The 17,151-nt window shown below is 27.0% G+C and overlaps 1 protein-coding gene across 2 annotated transcripts in view; it reads left to right on the plus strand.

The window, feature by feature from the left end:
- Window positions 1-1,571: 1,571 nt before the first annotated feature.
- Window positions 1,572-17,151, plus strand: part of LOC136080760 (phosphatidylinositol 3,4,5-trisphosphate 3-phosphatase and dual-specificity protein phosphatase PTEN-like) — a 66,857-nt gene continuing 51,277 nt past the window's right edge. Inside the window, exons 1-3 of one of the 2 annotated variants that reach the window (XM_065797838.1) lie at window positions 1,572-1,843; window positions 8,505-8,657; window positions 9,018-9,102. In XM_065797838.1, coding sequence (XP_065653910.1) covers window positions 8,582-8,657; window positions 9,018-9,102 — 161 coding nt within the window. In that variant the 5' untranslated portion in view covers window positions 1,572-1,843; window positions 8,505-8,581. The remainder of the gene's footprint in view (window positions 1,844-8,504; window positions 8,658-9,017; window positions 9,103-17,151) is intronic. The other variant, XM_065797837.1, reaches the window with a different exon arrangement.

Here is a 17,151-nt window from a genome sequence, read left to right on the forward strand (position 1 = left end):
ATATCTCCTATGCGCATGCGCAAATCCAGACAATACTACAGTGAAAGATAAATAATGGCTAATAAGAAAGTTTCTGTGTAATCTTTGTCACTTTCTGATGAAGGGCTCTGAAGATAAACGCAGTTCGTCAACTTACCCCTGCGGCCAACTAGCCCCGTTCTCCCCTACAAAATATTTACTAGTCTAAATATTATAATAATTAAACTCAAGCTTTTTGCCGTTTTTATTCTGACCACGGTGCCACACGGTGGATTGCTCGCTTAAAGTGTTACGAAGTATTGATCTAGAGACTGCAGACTGTTTGGTAAAATTGACGAATTGTTGCAGCGAAGCTTATTCAACTCTGCAGGTAAATCAAGTGAAAAAGTTCGCAATATTTTGAATTTAGAGAAATTTGCTTTAAATAAAAAAAAAAAAGTAAGTATATACATCTTTTCTAACTTTTACAATTTTGCAATTCTAATCGTTGGGGACGTACGTCGGACGTCTCACCAACGTCTAGACGTACAGCGGACGTTTCCTAGACAACGCATGCCTACTGGGAAAGTAAAACTCTGACCCTCCCAAAAAAAATCTAGTACCGCGATCCCTGATCTTTAAGCTTAACACAAAATTTTGTACAGAGCTTCAAAATCAAGGTCGTGGTGCTAGATTTTATTTGGGAGGGCCAAAAAGTAACCTTTTATAATGAAACATTTTAATAAGAGAAGCCACGATGGTTATGTAAAAAAAAATTTGACAAGTGCAAACAACTATTGCTTAAAAAATAGATTCTGTCAGTGGTATCCCACCAAATAAAGTCCTACCACTAAGCAGTAGTTTATCACCAAGTAAAGTCTTATAAAGTCACTTAGCAGTGTCAGTGTTTAGCGTGAGAATTTTGTTGACTATTCAATTTTAATATTAAAATCGAAGAAAAAAATATCAACACTTTCCAAATTTTAAATATTAGTCCAAACAGTTGGTCAAGAATAAAAATATTTAATTTAAAATATCGCTCTCATGCATTGTAGTTTCATTGATGACTTTTATATAAATGGTTTTAGTTTTCAATTTATATTATAAATTAGAAAATAAATTGAAAACCAGAATCACTTATATAAATGATTATTAGTTATGAACACTAGTAAACTCGCTGATTTATTGTGTTGAACATATGATTAACACAAATAACCATGCATTAAAGAATCTCTTATTCCAGATCTTTTACGTAGCTAACTTAATTTAGGCAGAACTCTTGAATACACTTCTTTATTAAATCAAATTGGGTTAGTAATTATTTGTAAACAAAATTGTTTTTCTAAGGCATTATAAGAATGAGGCATATTTACATAAGTGTACTTTTATCTATGAACCTTTTTAAGTCATGGTTCTAGTCTTATTTAGGCTCCGGAAGAAGACAATTGTTAATCCCTTTCTTAAGTAATAATATAATATATACTTCATAGAAACAAATAAGCACGTTTGACTATTTTACACTTTTTGAATTCCAACGGGGTGAATTTGGAATAAGTTCTGGCCTTAGCGCTGAATAAGAAAATTAAATTGTTTTCGACTATTTTTTTTCGGCTGAGGATTTTAGTCTCCGTGACGAAGGACAACATGGTATGATTGCCGTTTGTTTTTGTTAAGAGACTTTCTGTTATGTCGACTGTTTATTGAGTACACTGCAAAAGGAATTGGAAAAATTGTATGCATATGCTCACATATAAAAGAAGATTTTCAATTTTCAAATAATAGAATTTTTTATTTTCTCCAAACTTATTCATTAAGTTATTTATTTGTTAAATATCGCTTTTAATAGTCAACTTTCTTATTGCTGGTAACGTAAACTTTTTGTTAGGTATGTTACATGAAATTTTTAAATTGATTAATTTATAGATTGTTATAGATCATTAAAAGAGCTCTAATTCAGTATTTTAATGGTGAAAAAATTAAGAAATACATAATATAATATAAAAATATTGTTCACAAAATGAAACAAAATATATTTATTTAGTTAATATATTTATTAGAGTTGCTTTAATATGTTTTAATATTTTATATTTTATTACAAAATATAAAAGCTTACAAATTATTTTATATTTGATAGAATTTTTTTATTTAGTTTATATTTTAAAGCAATTGTTTTGAACATTACTTTAAGACTCTAATTTAATAAAGTTTTACTTACAGTCTTAAACAAAGTTTGTATTTTAAAGTTTAGGATCAAAAAAGGCTCGCAAATAAAATTAAAATGAGTGGCCTTCTTGTAGTCTTGAGTTGGATGAATTTGATAATAATAAGAAAAATTATAAATTTTATAATATTAAAAAAACGTGGAAAGATTGCTTTATAAAATTTTTTATAGTTTTCTACATTTTTCTTTTTCTTTTTGTATTATACGTTTTTTCTAAAGAAAAAAATATGCTATAATATACTTAAGTATATAGTAGTTATTTACACATAATATATAATAATAATGATAATAATAAAAATAATAATAATAATAGTATTATTATTATTACTATTATTACTATTATAATTATTACTATAATATTAATAATATTAATACTATTGTGATTATTACTATATAATGGTAATAATTAAATTAGTAATTAGAGAATAAAGTGCTACCATTTACAACAATCACAATAATGATGAAGTAATTCAGAAGCACTGAGAAAGTTTTTTTTTTTTTTTTTTTTTTTTGTTCACCTCCTCAAGGCCGAAATGACCACTACAGTCGGGAAGGCTACTTTTTGTAGTTATAACCCTCTCTCAACTCTATAACTCCGAAACACGAACCTCGACGAACAAGGCTGCTGTGCGGAGAAACAAGTTGAGCGCGGTAATACTAGGGATGTAGTGGGGATCGAACTCGGAAGTTTACTATCAGTTCAAAAAAGTGTCAACAAAAAGTTTGTATTTTAATCTTTTTTTGAATGTTTCTAAAGTGGCTGAGTTTCACATGTTTATAAACAAGCCATTCCATATTTGAGGTGCAGTCATGCAAAAAGGTTTTGATCCTAGTAGGGATGCAGAGTCCCAAAAGGACTCGGGATTTGAAAGCCACATAAAGATTACTTCATCGTAGTTTTTGGTATCCACAAGCTCTAAAAATATAAATAAGTTTATGGACTACTAAAAGGAAAAAAATTAGGACTTTTAGGTTAGAGGAACAATCATTTTTTGAACACGAAATCCTTAGGTATAATATTTAGAGCCTCTGAACACTACAGACTTGGAAAAATTAGAGATATAAAGCCGGAGTCCTTTTGGGACTCTGCATCCCTGGATCCTAGGAAAGTTTTTGATAGGCAACAAGTAAGTTAGCAACTGTCTGATGATCTTGTGATTTGTTTTGAAATTCAGTATTTTAGAAGTTTGAATAGAAATGCAGGAGATTTGGTTCATAAAGTTTTACATGTAATAACTGATATCTTAAAATATACAAATATGGTAGTTGCAGGATTTAACAGTGTTGTTTATATGTTAGTCTAAGGAGAGTATTAAATCTAGGGTGACGCCTAGGATTCTTTGCCAAATTTACTGTAGTTAGTGTTGTTCCAGTTTTATTATTTTTAAACTTTCCAGTTTGCTTCCTAGATATAAATAAGATTCTACTTTGGTTGGGTTGAGCAGAAGTCCTTAATATTATCCCTGACAGCATAAATGTTTAGTTATATATATATCAGCTCTTGGAATTAGGGTTGGCATTGGGCAGTGCCGACTTAACTGTCAATCTTAAAGTGTTTGACGTCTGTAAACCTTGTTTCTATGCTTTATCAGACTGTATTACCAGATTCTGCGTGAATGTACAAGATGCTTTATACAATGTCAACAATACTTTTAACAATTGGAACCATACTGCTGAAAATAAAAGTACCGTGATGTCTTTAAGAACCACATTAGGGTCTGTTACATAGTTTAAAATATCTGAAAACATCGTTCTTCTCTCTTTAATACAGCTTATAAATTTTTTTTAATGCAATGCTTAAAAAAGTGTTTTGATTACTTAATTCATCAAGCATAAATTTTAATGTTAGATCGGCTATGTATAAATTAACTTTTTCAGTGCAGAGTGTTTCAACAGCCAACTTAATAGGTTACAAACTTGATATTATATTTGAACGTGATTTTACTTTGCTTTAATTAAAATTTATGCCCATTTTAAATCTATCAGACTTTTTAAGTTTTTTTAAACTTAAAGAACAGCATCTTTAAGTTTTAAAAATCTTTGCAGCATGCTTAATAAACTACTCTATCTAGTTTTATGATCTAAAATTAGAGTAAGTTCTTTTCCGAAAGTTTCTTGAAAGTATTTTAGCAGTAGTTTGTCATTCTTGGATAGTTATTTTCTGAAAATTCTTATAAAATTTCAAAATTTTATAATTAAAGAATTTACTTCTGCGTTTTGTAGAATAAGATGGGTAATCTCAGTTGCTTTATGATCTACTTCAAGGTTTTCAAGCTCAATTTCCGAATAATCAGTATCAACATTAAGTATTGCATCAGCATCATATTTGATAACATCTTGTACATCTGTTGTACTAATATTATAAAATACTTTTATTATTGTCAATTGTCGGCCATTTATGATACATAGCTTTTATTAAGTAATTTTACCGTTCTCTTATTAATGGGAGCTCCATCTGATGTTATGCAGACAATATTTGACAAAGATATATTAAACTCTTTTAGCTTCTTTTCAATTAGTTATGTGCATACCTTAGTAGGTGCAGGTTCATGAATCCAATTCAATCCAAGATTCCAAAAAATACTGTCATTTCCATGAACAATAGTATTTATATATTGGTGATTTTTCCATTTATCTGTGGTAAGGCTAAACGCTTTTTTTTTTAGTTTATTTTGTAAAATTTCATTTACAACTACTTGCCTTGTTTTGTTGGCATAATCCATTTATTTATTTTTTGAATGGTTTTGGGCAATATTGGTATTTTCATGTAGTCTTTTGCTTTCAATAGTGTCTTTAACCCTTTAACTACCGCCTAATAAATTGTGCCGACTATTTCCGGCGCTTGAAAATAAAAATAATACCATGCCGGAATATTCCGGCAGCGTTACATAGACTTTCTTATAATGTTGGTTTTATTATTTGTTATTGCCTGTTCCCTCATTGGTATTTCTATTACAATATTCACGGATATTTTTTAAAGAAAAGTCTGCCGGATATTTCCGGCTACCGAAATTATTTTTATACCACTTAGCCGGAATAATACAGATTTATATTGCGGCTATATTTTATTACGTTTACAAAAATGGCGTTCAATAAAAAAGTTTACTCTTTGCAAGAGGTAATAAATTGCTTTAGTAGTTTGGATTGTGACGATGATGATGAGGGCAGTGGAGAAGATATTAGTGATGGTTCTCACGATGAGATTGAATTAAATATTAGCAATTTAATGAAGATTGTACTAATGTTGAAGACATTGAAATAAATATAAACAATTTTGATGAAGATCGTGCTATTGTAGATGTAGACAACGAGAATATCAAAGAAATGGAAGTTAAAACTCCTTTAGATTATCATATATTAAATAAAAATCAAGTCAGCAACCTATGGACTTCCCCAACTTTTTAAACAGTACATGGAAGCCTGCAAATGGTGAATTACCTACACTACATCAGTTCCTAGGTCAACTTGGGTTTAATGTTGAGATTTGTGACTCTAGACCAATAACATATTACCAATTATTTATTACTGATGATTTATTACATCATTTGGTTGTTCAAACTAATCTTTTTGCTCAACAATTTATTGAAACGTGCAGAAATACACCAAAACATTCATATGTTCGTTTTTGGAACCCAACAACTCTTTCTGAAATGAAAAAGTTTCTAGGTTTAATTTTGATTATGGGTTTAGTTCATAAACCTGCTACACATTTTTATTGGTCAACTGATAAAATATTTTAAACACCTGTGTTTAATACAGTTATACCTTGTAATTGCTTTAATTTACTATTAAAGTTTTTTCATATAAATGATAACCAAAATTTACCAAACCCTAATGATCCAAATCGAGATTATACAAGTTACGATCAGTTATAGAGAAACTTTTTGAAAAATTTCAAAGTGTTTATACTCCAAATCAATGTATTGCAGTCGGCTAGTCATTGTTACTATGGAAAGGTAGACTTCTCTTCAAACAATATCTTCCTCTTATAAGAGCCAGATTTGGAATAAAACTATTTTGCCTTATTGATCCATTATTCCTTTACAGATGCACTGTATTTCGAGGTAACAATTCCAGAATGTGGGGTGTAATCATTTTTAGCTTTAACAATATAATTGTAGGCCAGGTTTAATACGCAACTTTTATCTAAGGGTCCTTAACGAATAGTTTGATAGTCAGCTCTACTCATTCTACAGTTTTAGATTAGAGCTAAAGCTTCTTCTGCTGAGTATATTTTAGAGCATGATATATTACAGGATCCATCAATTTTACTTTCCATTGAATGTTTTTAAGTTTTTATCATCCTTTTTTACTTAGACTATAATAAGTGTCTGAGACAGACTTTCAAATAAAAGCAGCCAAATTGTTTTAGGAACTTTTGTATATAGATCAATTTTTCATAGGCAAAAAATTAATGGCGTGCAAACAAGTTTTCTTTTTTGATCAAAATTTTTTTTACAATTCATTAAAAATAAAAAAAGATTAAACAGTAAGTGTGTTTTTGTAAGTTTTTTTACTTTTGAAGTTATTTCATGTTAATCTTCTATATTTCTTGAGAATATTTAAAAAAATTGGTATATATGCAACATTTGTTTTCAGCATTTTAAAAAGTTTGTAGACTGATTTTTGCTGTTAAAAAATCAATTTTCTTGAATTTATCGAACCCTTCTAAAATGATATTCATAAAAATTATATACCTTGAAAATTTAAATCTGGTCTACACATGTCATATATAATTCAATTTAAAGATTCTGATTCAATTATAAGCTTCTGTTAAAGAATTTTTTTTTGTATATATGGCATGGTCCTGGTCAATAGGTGTGCCCAAATTTGTAGTTTCGGGGTAAAAGACGACATCTGTCCAACAACATCTGTAGAGTAGTCCAAGATCATATGTATTTTTTTTTACTCTAATAACATCTGTCCAATATCATCTGGCAATTCAATGACCCCTAACAATATCTTTTTGGAAATTTTTCTCCAAGATTAATTGCCCATTCAATTTAAATTAGAAAGCAGTTTTCTGTTTTGTACAAACAATGAATGGAAAGTTATGAAGTCATTACTGCTAATGGATAGATTAGAATGTTTATTATTTTTAAAATGTGTTCATCCAAATGAGAATAGAAAATTAATATTTTAATATTATAAAATTATAAAATTGAAACTTAATAGAATTTTGAAAAATATAAAGTTTTGAACTGCAAATTTAGACATGAAAACTTAGTTTAAAAAATCATGTGTTAAATGACATTTTTAACTTACTTTAGTAATAAGTTAAATATAAATATATAAATAAATTTTTTTTAATTTAATATATAAGATGAATACTTTAAAAAAATGTTAATTCAACTGTTAAAACTTGATTTAAAATAAACTAAAAATTTTTAGAATGGCTTTATAATAAATACACAATGTTTAATTGTTTTTATCCAATACCAAAGCCGCAGAAACATATTTCTCCTGATAGAAAGACTAATGCATTAACTTCACATGAAAAAAATTCAAATAAAAAATCGTCCGCCTTTTCCCTTGTACGCACTGGTATGCTTTCGTACATATATATATATATATATATATATATATATATATATATATATATATATATATATATATATATATATATATATATATATATATATATATATATATATATATATATATATATATATATATATATATATAGTAGTTTTTTTTCCTCTAACATCAGTTCTTTGGAATTCGCTTCCTTCATCTTGCTTTCTTGATTCATATAATTTGCAATTCTTTAAGTCGTCTGTCAATCATTATCTTGCTCTACAATCTTCATCTTTTCTCTTCCAGTAACTTCCAACTTTAATTAGTGGTTGCTTGCAGCCTTGTTGGAAGCGAAGATGTTTAAAAAAATATATATATATATAATATAAACTAATAGCTTCTAATACTTATCAAATAAGTTTATATATAATATATAAACTAATAGCTTCTTATTTGATAAGTGTAAAATACACTTTTTAGATAAGTGTATTTTGCATTGATTAACAAACATGTTGTTTTTAAATCATAAAGATGTTTTAAACAAAAAGTTTTATAAAATTTAAAAAAGAAAGAAATTAGCATGTTTAGCATACCTAATCAATATATGTATGTGTGATAGATGTGTTTATAGGTTAGATTATTGATTTTCATATGAAAGTTGCTAGGATTCTGCAGACTGTAAATATTGGCATTAGATAAGCAACTTGACTGCTCACTTTGTTTATTTTGTGTGCTCATATGTATGTATATAGATGTAAAATTTATTTGGTTATTTTGATTATTTGATAAGTTTTAAATTATTATTTAGGACATCAATTTTTTGGCATGAAATCATGAATGGTTTTATTTGGTTAACTAAAGATTATCGACTAGAATAGAAAGGAGATGACTTATATCAAGCATGTGGTTAGTAAAAAAAAAAGAAGGTACATCGACAATGAGTTTGATTTGGACCTCGCATGTATCTTTTTCAGAAGACCGTATTTTATAAAAAATATAAAATAAAAACTAAACTTTTTTGTTATTTTAACTATATTTTATTTAATTATTTCCAAATTTTAAATTTTGATCAGGTTTAATTTTAATTTTGATCAGGTTCAATTTTAAATTTGGTAAGATTTTAAGTGTTATAAAATGATTTTGATCATAATTTTAAAGCTGCATAAATTTGGTTATTTAAAATAATTGGTATATTGCTAATCCAATTAATGGTCATCTAGTTATGTTACTAACACAATAATGTATTATTATGTTAGTCCTTTAATAATTTTGAATTTTTAAACTAAGTGTTTATAGTTAAATCCTTAAATAAGTTTTTTAGATATCAAGCCAAACTTAATTGCAATGGGCTTTCCTTCAGAAAATCTCGAGGGTGTATACAGAAACAATTTTGATGATGTTGTCAGGTGAGGTTTCTTTCGTAAAGATTTACTAAACAATTTGATTGTATTTAAAAAAATATGTAAAATTTTATTTAAAATCAAATTTTATTAAAATTTTGTGTAAAAATTTTTACACCAAATTTTAATATCGATTTTTCATACAAAATATCATCATGCATTTATTTACTTATTTCTTTATCTTTCATATCTTATCTTTTTCTTATTTCTTTATCTTTCATACATTATCTTATCTTTTTCTTATTTTTATTTTAATGATGAAAAAAATATTTTGAGCTATCTCATCAATTTATAGCAGCACCACACATTACATTAGAGTATTTATGGTCAAAGGTTTTAAGCATATTAAGTTGATAACAAGCAAATAAAACTTTTTTATACTCGTCTTTTTTGGCTTTTTTATAACCATCATTTTCAAAAATAAATTTTTTAAAAGTACATAAGATCGTTCTTTTAAACTTTTTTTTATTAGACGACTTTCATTATACATAAAACAATGAATACTTATTAATGTAATAATTAAGATGTAATCGTAGTTATCCAAATTAAATTGTAAATTAAAGCTTTAGTTTCACTAATATATTTATATACTTATATATTTATAATCCACTAATATATTTATATACTCCATCAAATATTGGTTATTACCAATTATATCATGTTTCAAAGTATTTTTCTTAATAACCTGTTTTGTAACTTTAAAAAAGGCAAACTATTAATAAAATACATTTTATATGTACATATATATAAATATATATATATATATATATATATATATATATATATATATATATATATATATATATATATATATATATATATAGATCTATAGTTTGTTGGCTTTGGGAAGAGCGGAAGGAAAAAAGTGATTCTTACGCCAACATATACGTCACTTTTAATTACTTTTAACTTTTGTCCAACATTTGCGTGTTGGACGAAAGTAAAAACCATTAATTTAATTACAAATTAATCGTTTTTTAAAAAAACCACAAAAATGCAAATTTAATTGACCAGAATGTTTTAAAAACATTCTGAATGTTTTTAAAACATTTTGAATGTTTTTAACAATATAAACAATGTTTTTATTTTAATTTTTTTTAATAAAATGTTTTTATTTTTATTTTTTTTAATAAAATGTTTTTATTTATATATTTTTTACTGTAAATCATGCGCGGAGTGTTGCTACATCGACTATCTTATAGCCTGACTCGCAAGGGAGTGCTGCTACATCGACTGACAAATAGCCTGACCCGCAAGGGAGTGCTGCTACATCGACTGAGGGTTTGGTTGGGGCAGGCAGTCTATCATTATTAAAAAAAAAAAATTCCGGTCTTGCATTTTAATTTTTACTTTTTGTCAACAAAATATGGAAAAAACTTTCGGACAACATCTAAGGGTTCTATATATATACATATATATATAACTCTTGGAATTAGGAAAAATGAGGTCGGCAATAATTATTTGATACAAAGGTCTAACCATAGAACATAGAAACGAGGTCGGCAATTTTTTGCCGATCTCAAATACTTTCAGGTCGGCATTGCCGACCCTAATTCCGAGGGTTGTATATATATAAAAATATATATATATATATATATATATATATATATATATATATATATATATATATATATATATATATATATATCAGCCCTGGAAATTAGGGTCCATTATTCAGCAATGCCGACCTAACTGCCAACCTAGAAGTGTTTGAGGTTGGTGGTTTTTAAAAATCGCTAACCTTGTTTCTATGTTTTATGGTAAAACATTTTGTTTGTAAAAAGTTTGATTGAGTCCAGGTAACAATTTATTGTAACATTTGGATTTTTTAGTTATTAATCAACAGAAAAAGTTCAAAAAGTTTAGAAATGCTGTAATTAACAATTAATTCTTACTACCAATCTTTTATTTTTATTTTTTGTTCTTAATTTAAAAATTGCCACTATGATTCTCTATTATCCTCTAAAAAGTTGTAAATGTGAACCAATTCTTTAACTCCTCCTTTTTTATCAGGTTCACAGTTGCTTTGTTTTTTCAGGTTCATTTTTTTTTTTGTTCAGGTTTTGTTCAGGTTTATTTTTTTAGGTTTACATTTGCCTTGTTTATTCAGGTTTATGCTTGCTTTTTATTCAGCTTCACACTACCTTTTTTACTTATATAATTAAATTGAATATAAAGTAAAAGATTATAGTAAAAAGCATTAAAAGTGTAATGTGATATTGTAATTATTTTGATGAGCATATTTTTATATTAATTACACTAGTTGTATTTTTCTTTTTCTTTATAATGATATTGCTGGATAATTTGAGCAAATTTTTAGTGTTATTTTAAAATTTTATTATATTTTTGATATATCTGCAAAAAGTAATTTCTTTCTTTTAAAAAGTAAAATTAATGTTAAAGTATATAACGACTGTATAGAGCACAAACGTAGTATGTCCAAAAACCAAAATACGGAGAAAAACGGATTTCAATTTTCAAAATATATGCTAAAATCAAGATATTACACTTGTGTTTTGTGTTATATCTAATGATGGATATCACTTGTGGACATATTACAAATGTCCTCTACAAGCTTATGTTACTGCCAATAAGAATATAGTAAAACATTGATTTCATAAAAATGTGGACATACTACGTTTGTGCTCTATACAGTCGATAAGTAAATTTATAGTGGTTCATTTTTGTTACAAAAAAAATAGTTGATTACAAAAAAAGGAGAAGGATAAAGCAAATGCATTTTGTAAAATTTGTTTGAGGTCCTTCAGCATTGCAAACATTCGAATAGAGAAGGCAGAATACTTAAATTTTGGAATTGACCCTTTCCAATACTATTCATTTTATACCAGAAAAGGTCAGGCTATAAGAGCTACTTCTAGTAAAAGAGATACTGCTGGTATTGAATACACTAATATAAAACAAATAAAAAACTTTATACCTCACAGTTTTCCAATGTAAAACAATGTTTGCATTCAAGGCTGAGAAGCAGAACTGCGTAGAAATATTTTTGCATTACAATGCCTTTAAATGATTGAAATCGACAAAGGGAGTATTCACAGTGAATGAAAATGAGAAAAGGAAATTTTGTGCAACTTAAGGAAAGATTTTACTAATCACAAATTTATGAGTTGTATTTATTTTTTAAGTATTAAACTTTTATTTCTTGATATACATATAGTATACTATTTGTATACTTCTGGTATATAAACATAATTGTATACTTTAAGTATATGAACATAAACTTGTATACTTCAAGTAAGTGACCGGGGTTGATATTTGACTGGGGCCGGGTTCGGGTTTGATAAAATATAGCCAGGGCTGGGTTTGTGACCAGGGCTGTGTAAACAGTTACACTTCCTAAACTGTATTTTTTTATTCAAAATTCATGTTATATTTGGTATATGTATGCATATATAAACATTACTATGATCAACATGATCATCATAATCATCATTACCATCATGATCATGATCATCATTATCATGATCATCATCATGATCATCATCATCATCATCATCATCATCATCATCATCATCATCATCATCATCATCATCATCATCATCATCATCATCATCATCATCATCATCATCATCATTATCATCATCATCATTATCATCGTCATCATTATCGCCATTATCGCCATTACACAATAGATTTGCTAGATACTTTATCGGTTGATGAAATTTAGACATTTTTGTGGAAAAATAATTTAAGTAAGTACTTATTATTGTGTCAAATTTTGTCTCAGCTATGATTTAAGCGTTAAATTTAATTTATAAAACAATATTTCTGCATTTTATTTTTATGTAACATTTTTAATTGGGCGATAAAAAGTTATCAAATTGCAGCAAATTACAGTGAAGGGAAGTAATTCATATCGGTATCCTTCAATTGTTTACATTTGCATATCATTCATATTCTTTTATCTAAATATCCTAAATTTTGAGAAATAAAGAAAAAAAAAAGTATCCAGAATCAATCACACTGTTAATATTAAGTAGTCATAGATTTTGCGTATTTTATAAAACTTTGGTTTAAAAAAAAGTTTTTTTTTAAAACTGGCTATAATTCACATTTTATTTGTTTTTCTGAATGTTATGTAGCTATGTTCCAGTTAAATTTTTTTATAGAAAAGATTGAAGATTTAACAAAGTTTTGAAATTATTTTTGTGATTCATCTTTGTTAAATATGTTTAAGCTCTCATTATCATTTTGAAAATTTTTAGATTTGCTACTATTTTGTAGCAGCTCTCCTCTATAACATTTTAATATTACGTTACGTCTTAATCGGTTACAATTGGTAACAAGGTTACATTCTCTAACTTTTAATTAAATAAATAAACTTGATAATGCAGTAAATGTTTGTTTTATATTGCCGTATTGCTAAAAATCATCTTTTATTTTATTTTTATTGTAAAATAGCTTTGTCACAATTGGTTATTTTTTACGAAAAAAAAAAAAAAAATTCTCAATTCGCAACAGTATGTCTCAATTGCTTTTTTTTTTAACTTTGTAAAGTATAACCGAATAAGACGTAACGTAGCGTTGCCAAATAAAGATTCGAGACGTAACTAAACTACGTGACATAAATGGATTTTTTTAACGTAATGTTACGTCTTAATCAGTTACACTCTAACAAGTAACAAGATAGATGTAAAGTAACGTAAAATAAACTAAATTTGTGACGCATTAAATTTGAGAATTAGTTTTTAATTAATACGTAACATCACGTGCGGAGTGGTTACAGTGAAAATAATATATTTTCACTGTAACCACTACACAAGGAATTAGATTGCTTGTGGGTTAGTTTTTATAAAAAATACTTTTTTTTATAACAATGTTCTGGACAAATGTATTCAATGTATTTACAATATTGTTAGTTAAACAAATTTGTTAAATACTGTAACTCATTTATGAGTTATGGTATTTAATGATGCATTTGTCGAGACGTTAGTAACTAAAAAAAGTTTTAGAAAAATATTTTTTTGTTAAAAAATTCAAATTGTAAAGTTGCAATTAGTTAATTGCAACTTTGCGAATCGAAACATTTTTTTCGTGACAAATTTGTTATGAAAAAAAATTACAACTAATTTTTTGTACATTGTTAAAAGTTTAAAAAAATACCAGTATGGTTTTTTTTAACTTATAATTATAAGTTAAAAAAAATACCATAACAATTATAATCATAACAGTGCATTTTTAATAAGTGTAATCTAAGACGCAACATAACGTCAAAAAAATCAATACGGATTTTAATTGCGTCTCATATTTAGATTATATAAAGTTACATTGCGTTTTATTTGGTCAAAAGCTGTTAAATTTATAAGTTTAAAAAATAATCTTTTTTAAATGAAACCCACGAGCTATCCAACCTAATTATATTATATCTTGTTAATTTATTTAATGTGGATGAAAAGATCGGAAATAATTCCTATATCTTATATTATAACTAAATTAGATTGATAGTGGGTTTGATTTAAAAAAAACTTCTTTTAAATCTCATAAACGACATAAATCGTTAATATATCCGAAGACGGCATATAAAAATATTTTTAATACTAAAGTTTTCATTACAACTTTTTTGATTATAAATTAGTTTTCAATGCGGTAGAAAATTTGGAGGTACATGAAACAATACACAGTTGATGTATAAACACTCCATTGCGCCTGGTGGAGGGGGGTGGAGCAGGTTCATTATAAAAGAAAGAAGACACTAAACTAAAAAAAAAATTATAAAATGTTAGGTAGGTACGTTAAAAGCGTAGGTTCTTTTCTTGAGGTGGAGGGTACTAAAAAAAAGCGTATATCAAAATGCGGGGGAGGGGGAAGAAGGGTTGAAATAAAAGCGTACGTTCTTAATGAAAGACTCCTAATTAGAAATACATTTATATATATACAATTAGCAATGATAATTAAAATTATGCTTTAATTTTTCGGCTTTTAAACTAGACATTAGGGGTGTTTAAAAATTTTTTTATTATAAAACAAAAATACATAAGAAACCAAATATGGAGCAAATATGAAAAAAATACCATTACAAAAAAAACTCTAAAAAAATTGAAATTTACCTTGTGCTCAAGCAGCAAAAAACCCCAGAAAATGCGCTGAATTGTTTCCGAATTATTTGGCTTTAAGCGCAAGGTAAATCTCAATATTTTCTGAAAAAAAAATTTTCTTATGTGATAATGACCCAAATTTTTTTTAGATTGTTATGTATTCCGGTTTTTTCATAAATGTTGTTTAAATTTAAAAAAAAGATTTAGGAAAAAATAACTATGGGCAAACATGCAATAAAGTTTTGTTTTTTTGAATAAATTTTGCGAAATTTTATTTTATTTTAAATAACAATTACTAAAAAACCAGACTACACAACAATCTAAAAAAAAATTGGACCATTATAATCACATTAAAAATTTTTTTTTACAAAATATTGAGATTTAACTTGCGCTCAAATCCAAACAATTTGGAGACAATTTGGGGCATTTTTTGATGTGTTTTGCCTCTAAATTTATTTATTTTGTCAAAAAAAGTTTTACTGCTGTGCTAATGTGATTTCAATAATTATATAATTGGATAAATTTTTTTTTTTCTTTATCGATTCTATTCTTTTAAAGATGTAGATTTTATTTTATATTTTAAAGATTCTCTGCAGCTAAGATCGCAAAAACGCATTAACGCCCATAAGGTGGCAGAGGCGCTCGGGGATCAATTAAAACGAATGCCAATGCATGCAAAACGCGCAGCGATCAAGGCAGAAGCCAGACTAAGAGGCATACCTAGTCGCTCACCAAAGAAGGCTAATATTGCATCTGAATCTATGGGCAATAATAATTCTGACAATAACACCTTTAATGATATTTGCAACGATGATATTTCGTTTACCAAAGACAATAATTAGAGACAATATTTACACAGATTATATTATTACTATGTAATTTTTTTTGTTATAATAAACTTCTGAATTAAATGCTTTTTTCCGAATGTCACCAATAAATTTTATATGAAATTTGAAATATATATGAGGAGGAGGGAGGAGAGAAATCAGGTGCGATCGGCCTCTCTTTATTTGCAAATTCTCTTTATTTCAAACAACTTTAATATGTAAAATCAAGAAAAATTTATATTTACTATTATAATCTGTCTTTTTTCTAAAAATTTTCACGTATGTATATATATATATATATATATATATATATATATATATATATATACATACATACATACATACAGAAGAATAAAAAGTGGTAGTAATGCTTTTTCTAATAAGAGTTGCAGAAACTGGATAGTCAATGTTCAGTTTCTGCAGCTCTTATTAGAAAAAGTGTCTCTGTCAATTCAGAATTCTGTGGCAATCGTTCTGATTGGATACTCTTAGAATTGTCCTTTTAGGATAACATAATGGGATACCTTAAAAAGATACCCTTGTGTAGACCCAGAGTGGAACTTCTTTTGGGATACCAGTCTTGGACAAAAGTTGGAGGTCTTTTTGTGTTCATACTGTACCATAAGGCGCGAATCCATACCTGTGAAGGTTTCTGAATATCTTCAGAATGATGATTTGTGTAGTTGTTTTCAATGTTATTCTTATTAATTATGGCCTGAATTTAATAATCTATAAAAAAAATAATAAAATAGATTTGAAAAAAAAAAAAAAATCAGTAAAAAATTTAGAACAATAAAGATATGTAATAAAATAAAATCTAATTTTGAAGAAATTCTTTTAACTTCAGTTATATCTGCAACATCACATTTATAGTGAAGCATATTCTGAAATAATATTTATTTTAATCATCAAAAATTTTTTTAAAAAGAAATACTAAATGATATTACTTTCGCATGGTTAATACAAGGGGGGTTAGGAATAAAAGTTAAAGAAAGAGGATGAGGGGGGGGGGGTTAATAAATGCAAATTAAAAAAAGAGAAAATTGGTCCAAAAAAAAAGAAAAAGAAAATTGATGGGGTCTTTATAAACTTGGGTTTGGTAGAAAAAAATTCCTCCTGTGTATTAAACATGATTGATTAAATATAATGATAAAAAATGATTGAATAAAATA

Source organism: Hydra vulgaris, chromosome 05, assembly GCF_038396675.1.
Source record: "Hydra vulgaris chromosome 05, alternate assembly HydraT2T_AEP".
Taxonomy (NCBI): domain Eukaryota; kingdom Metazoa; phylum Cnidaria; class Hydrozoa; order Anthoathecata; family Hydridae; genus Hydra; species Hydra vulgaris.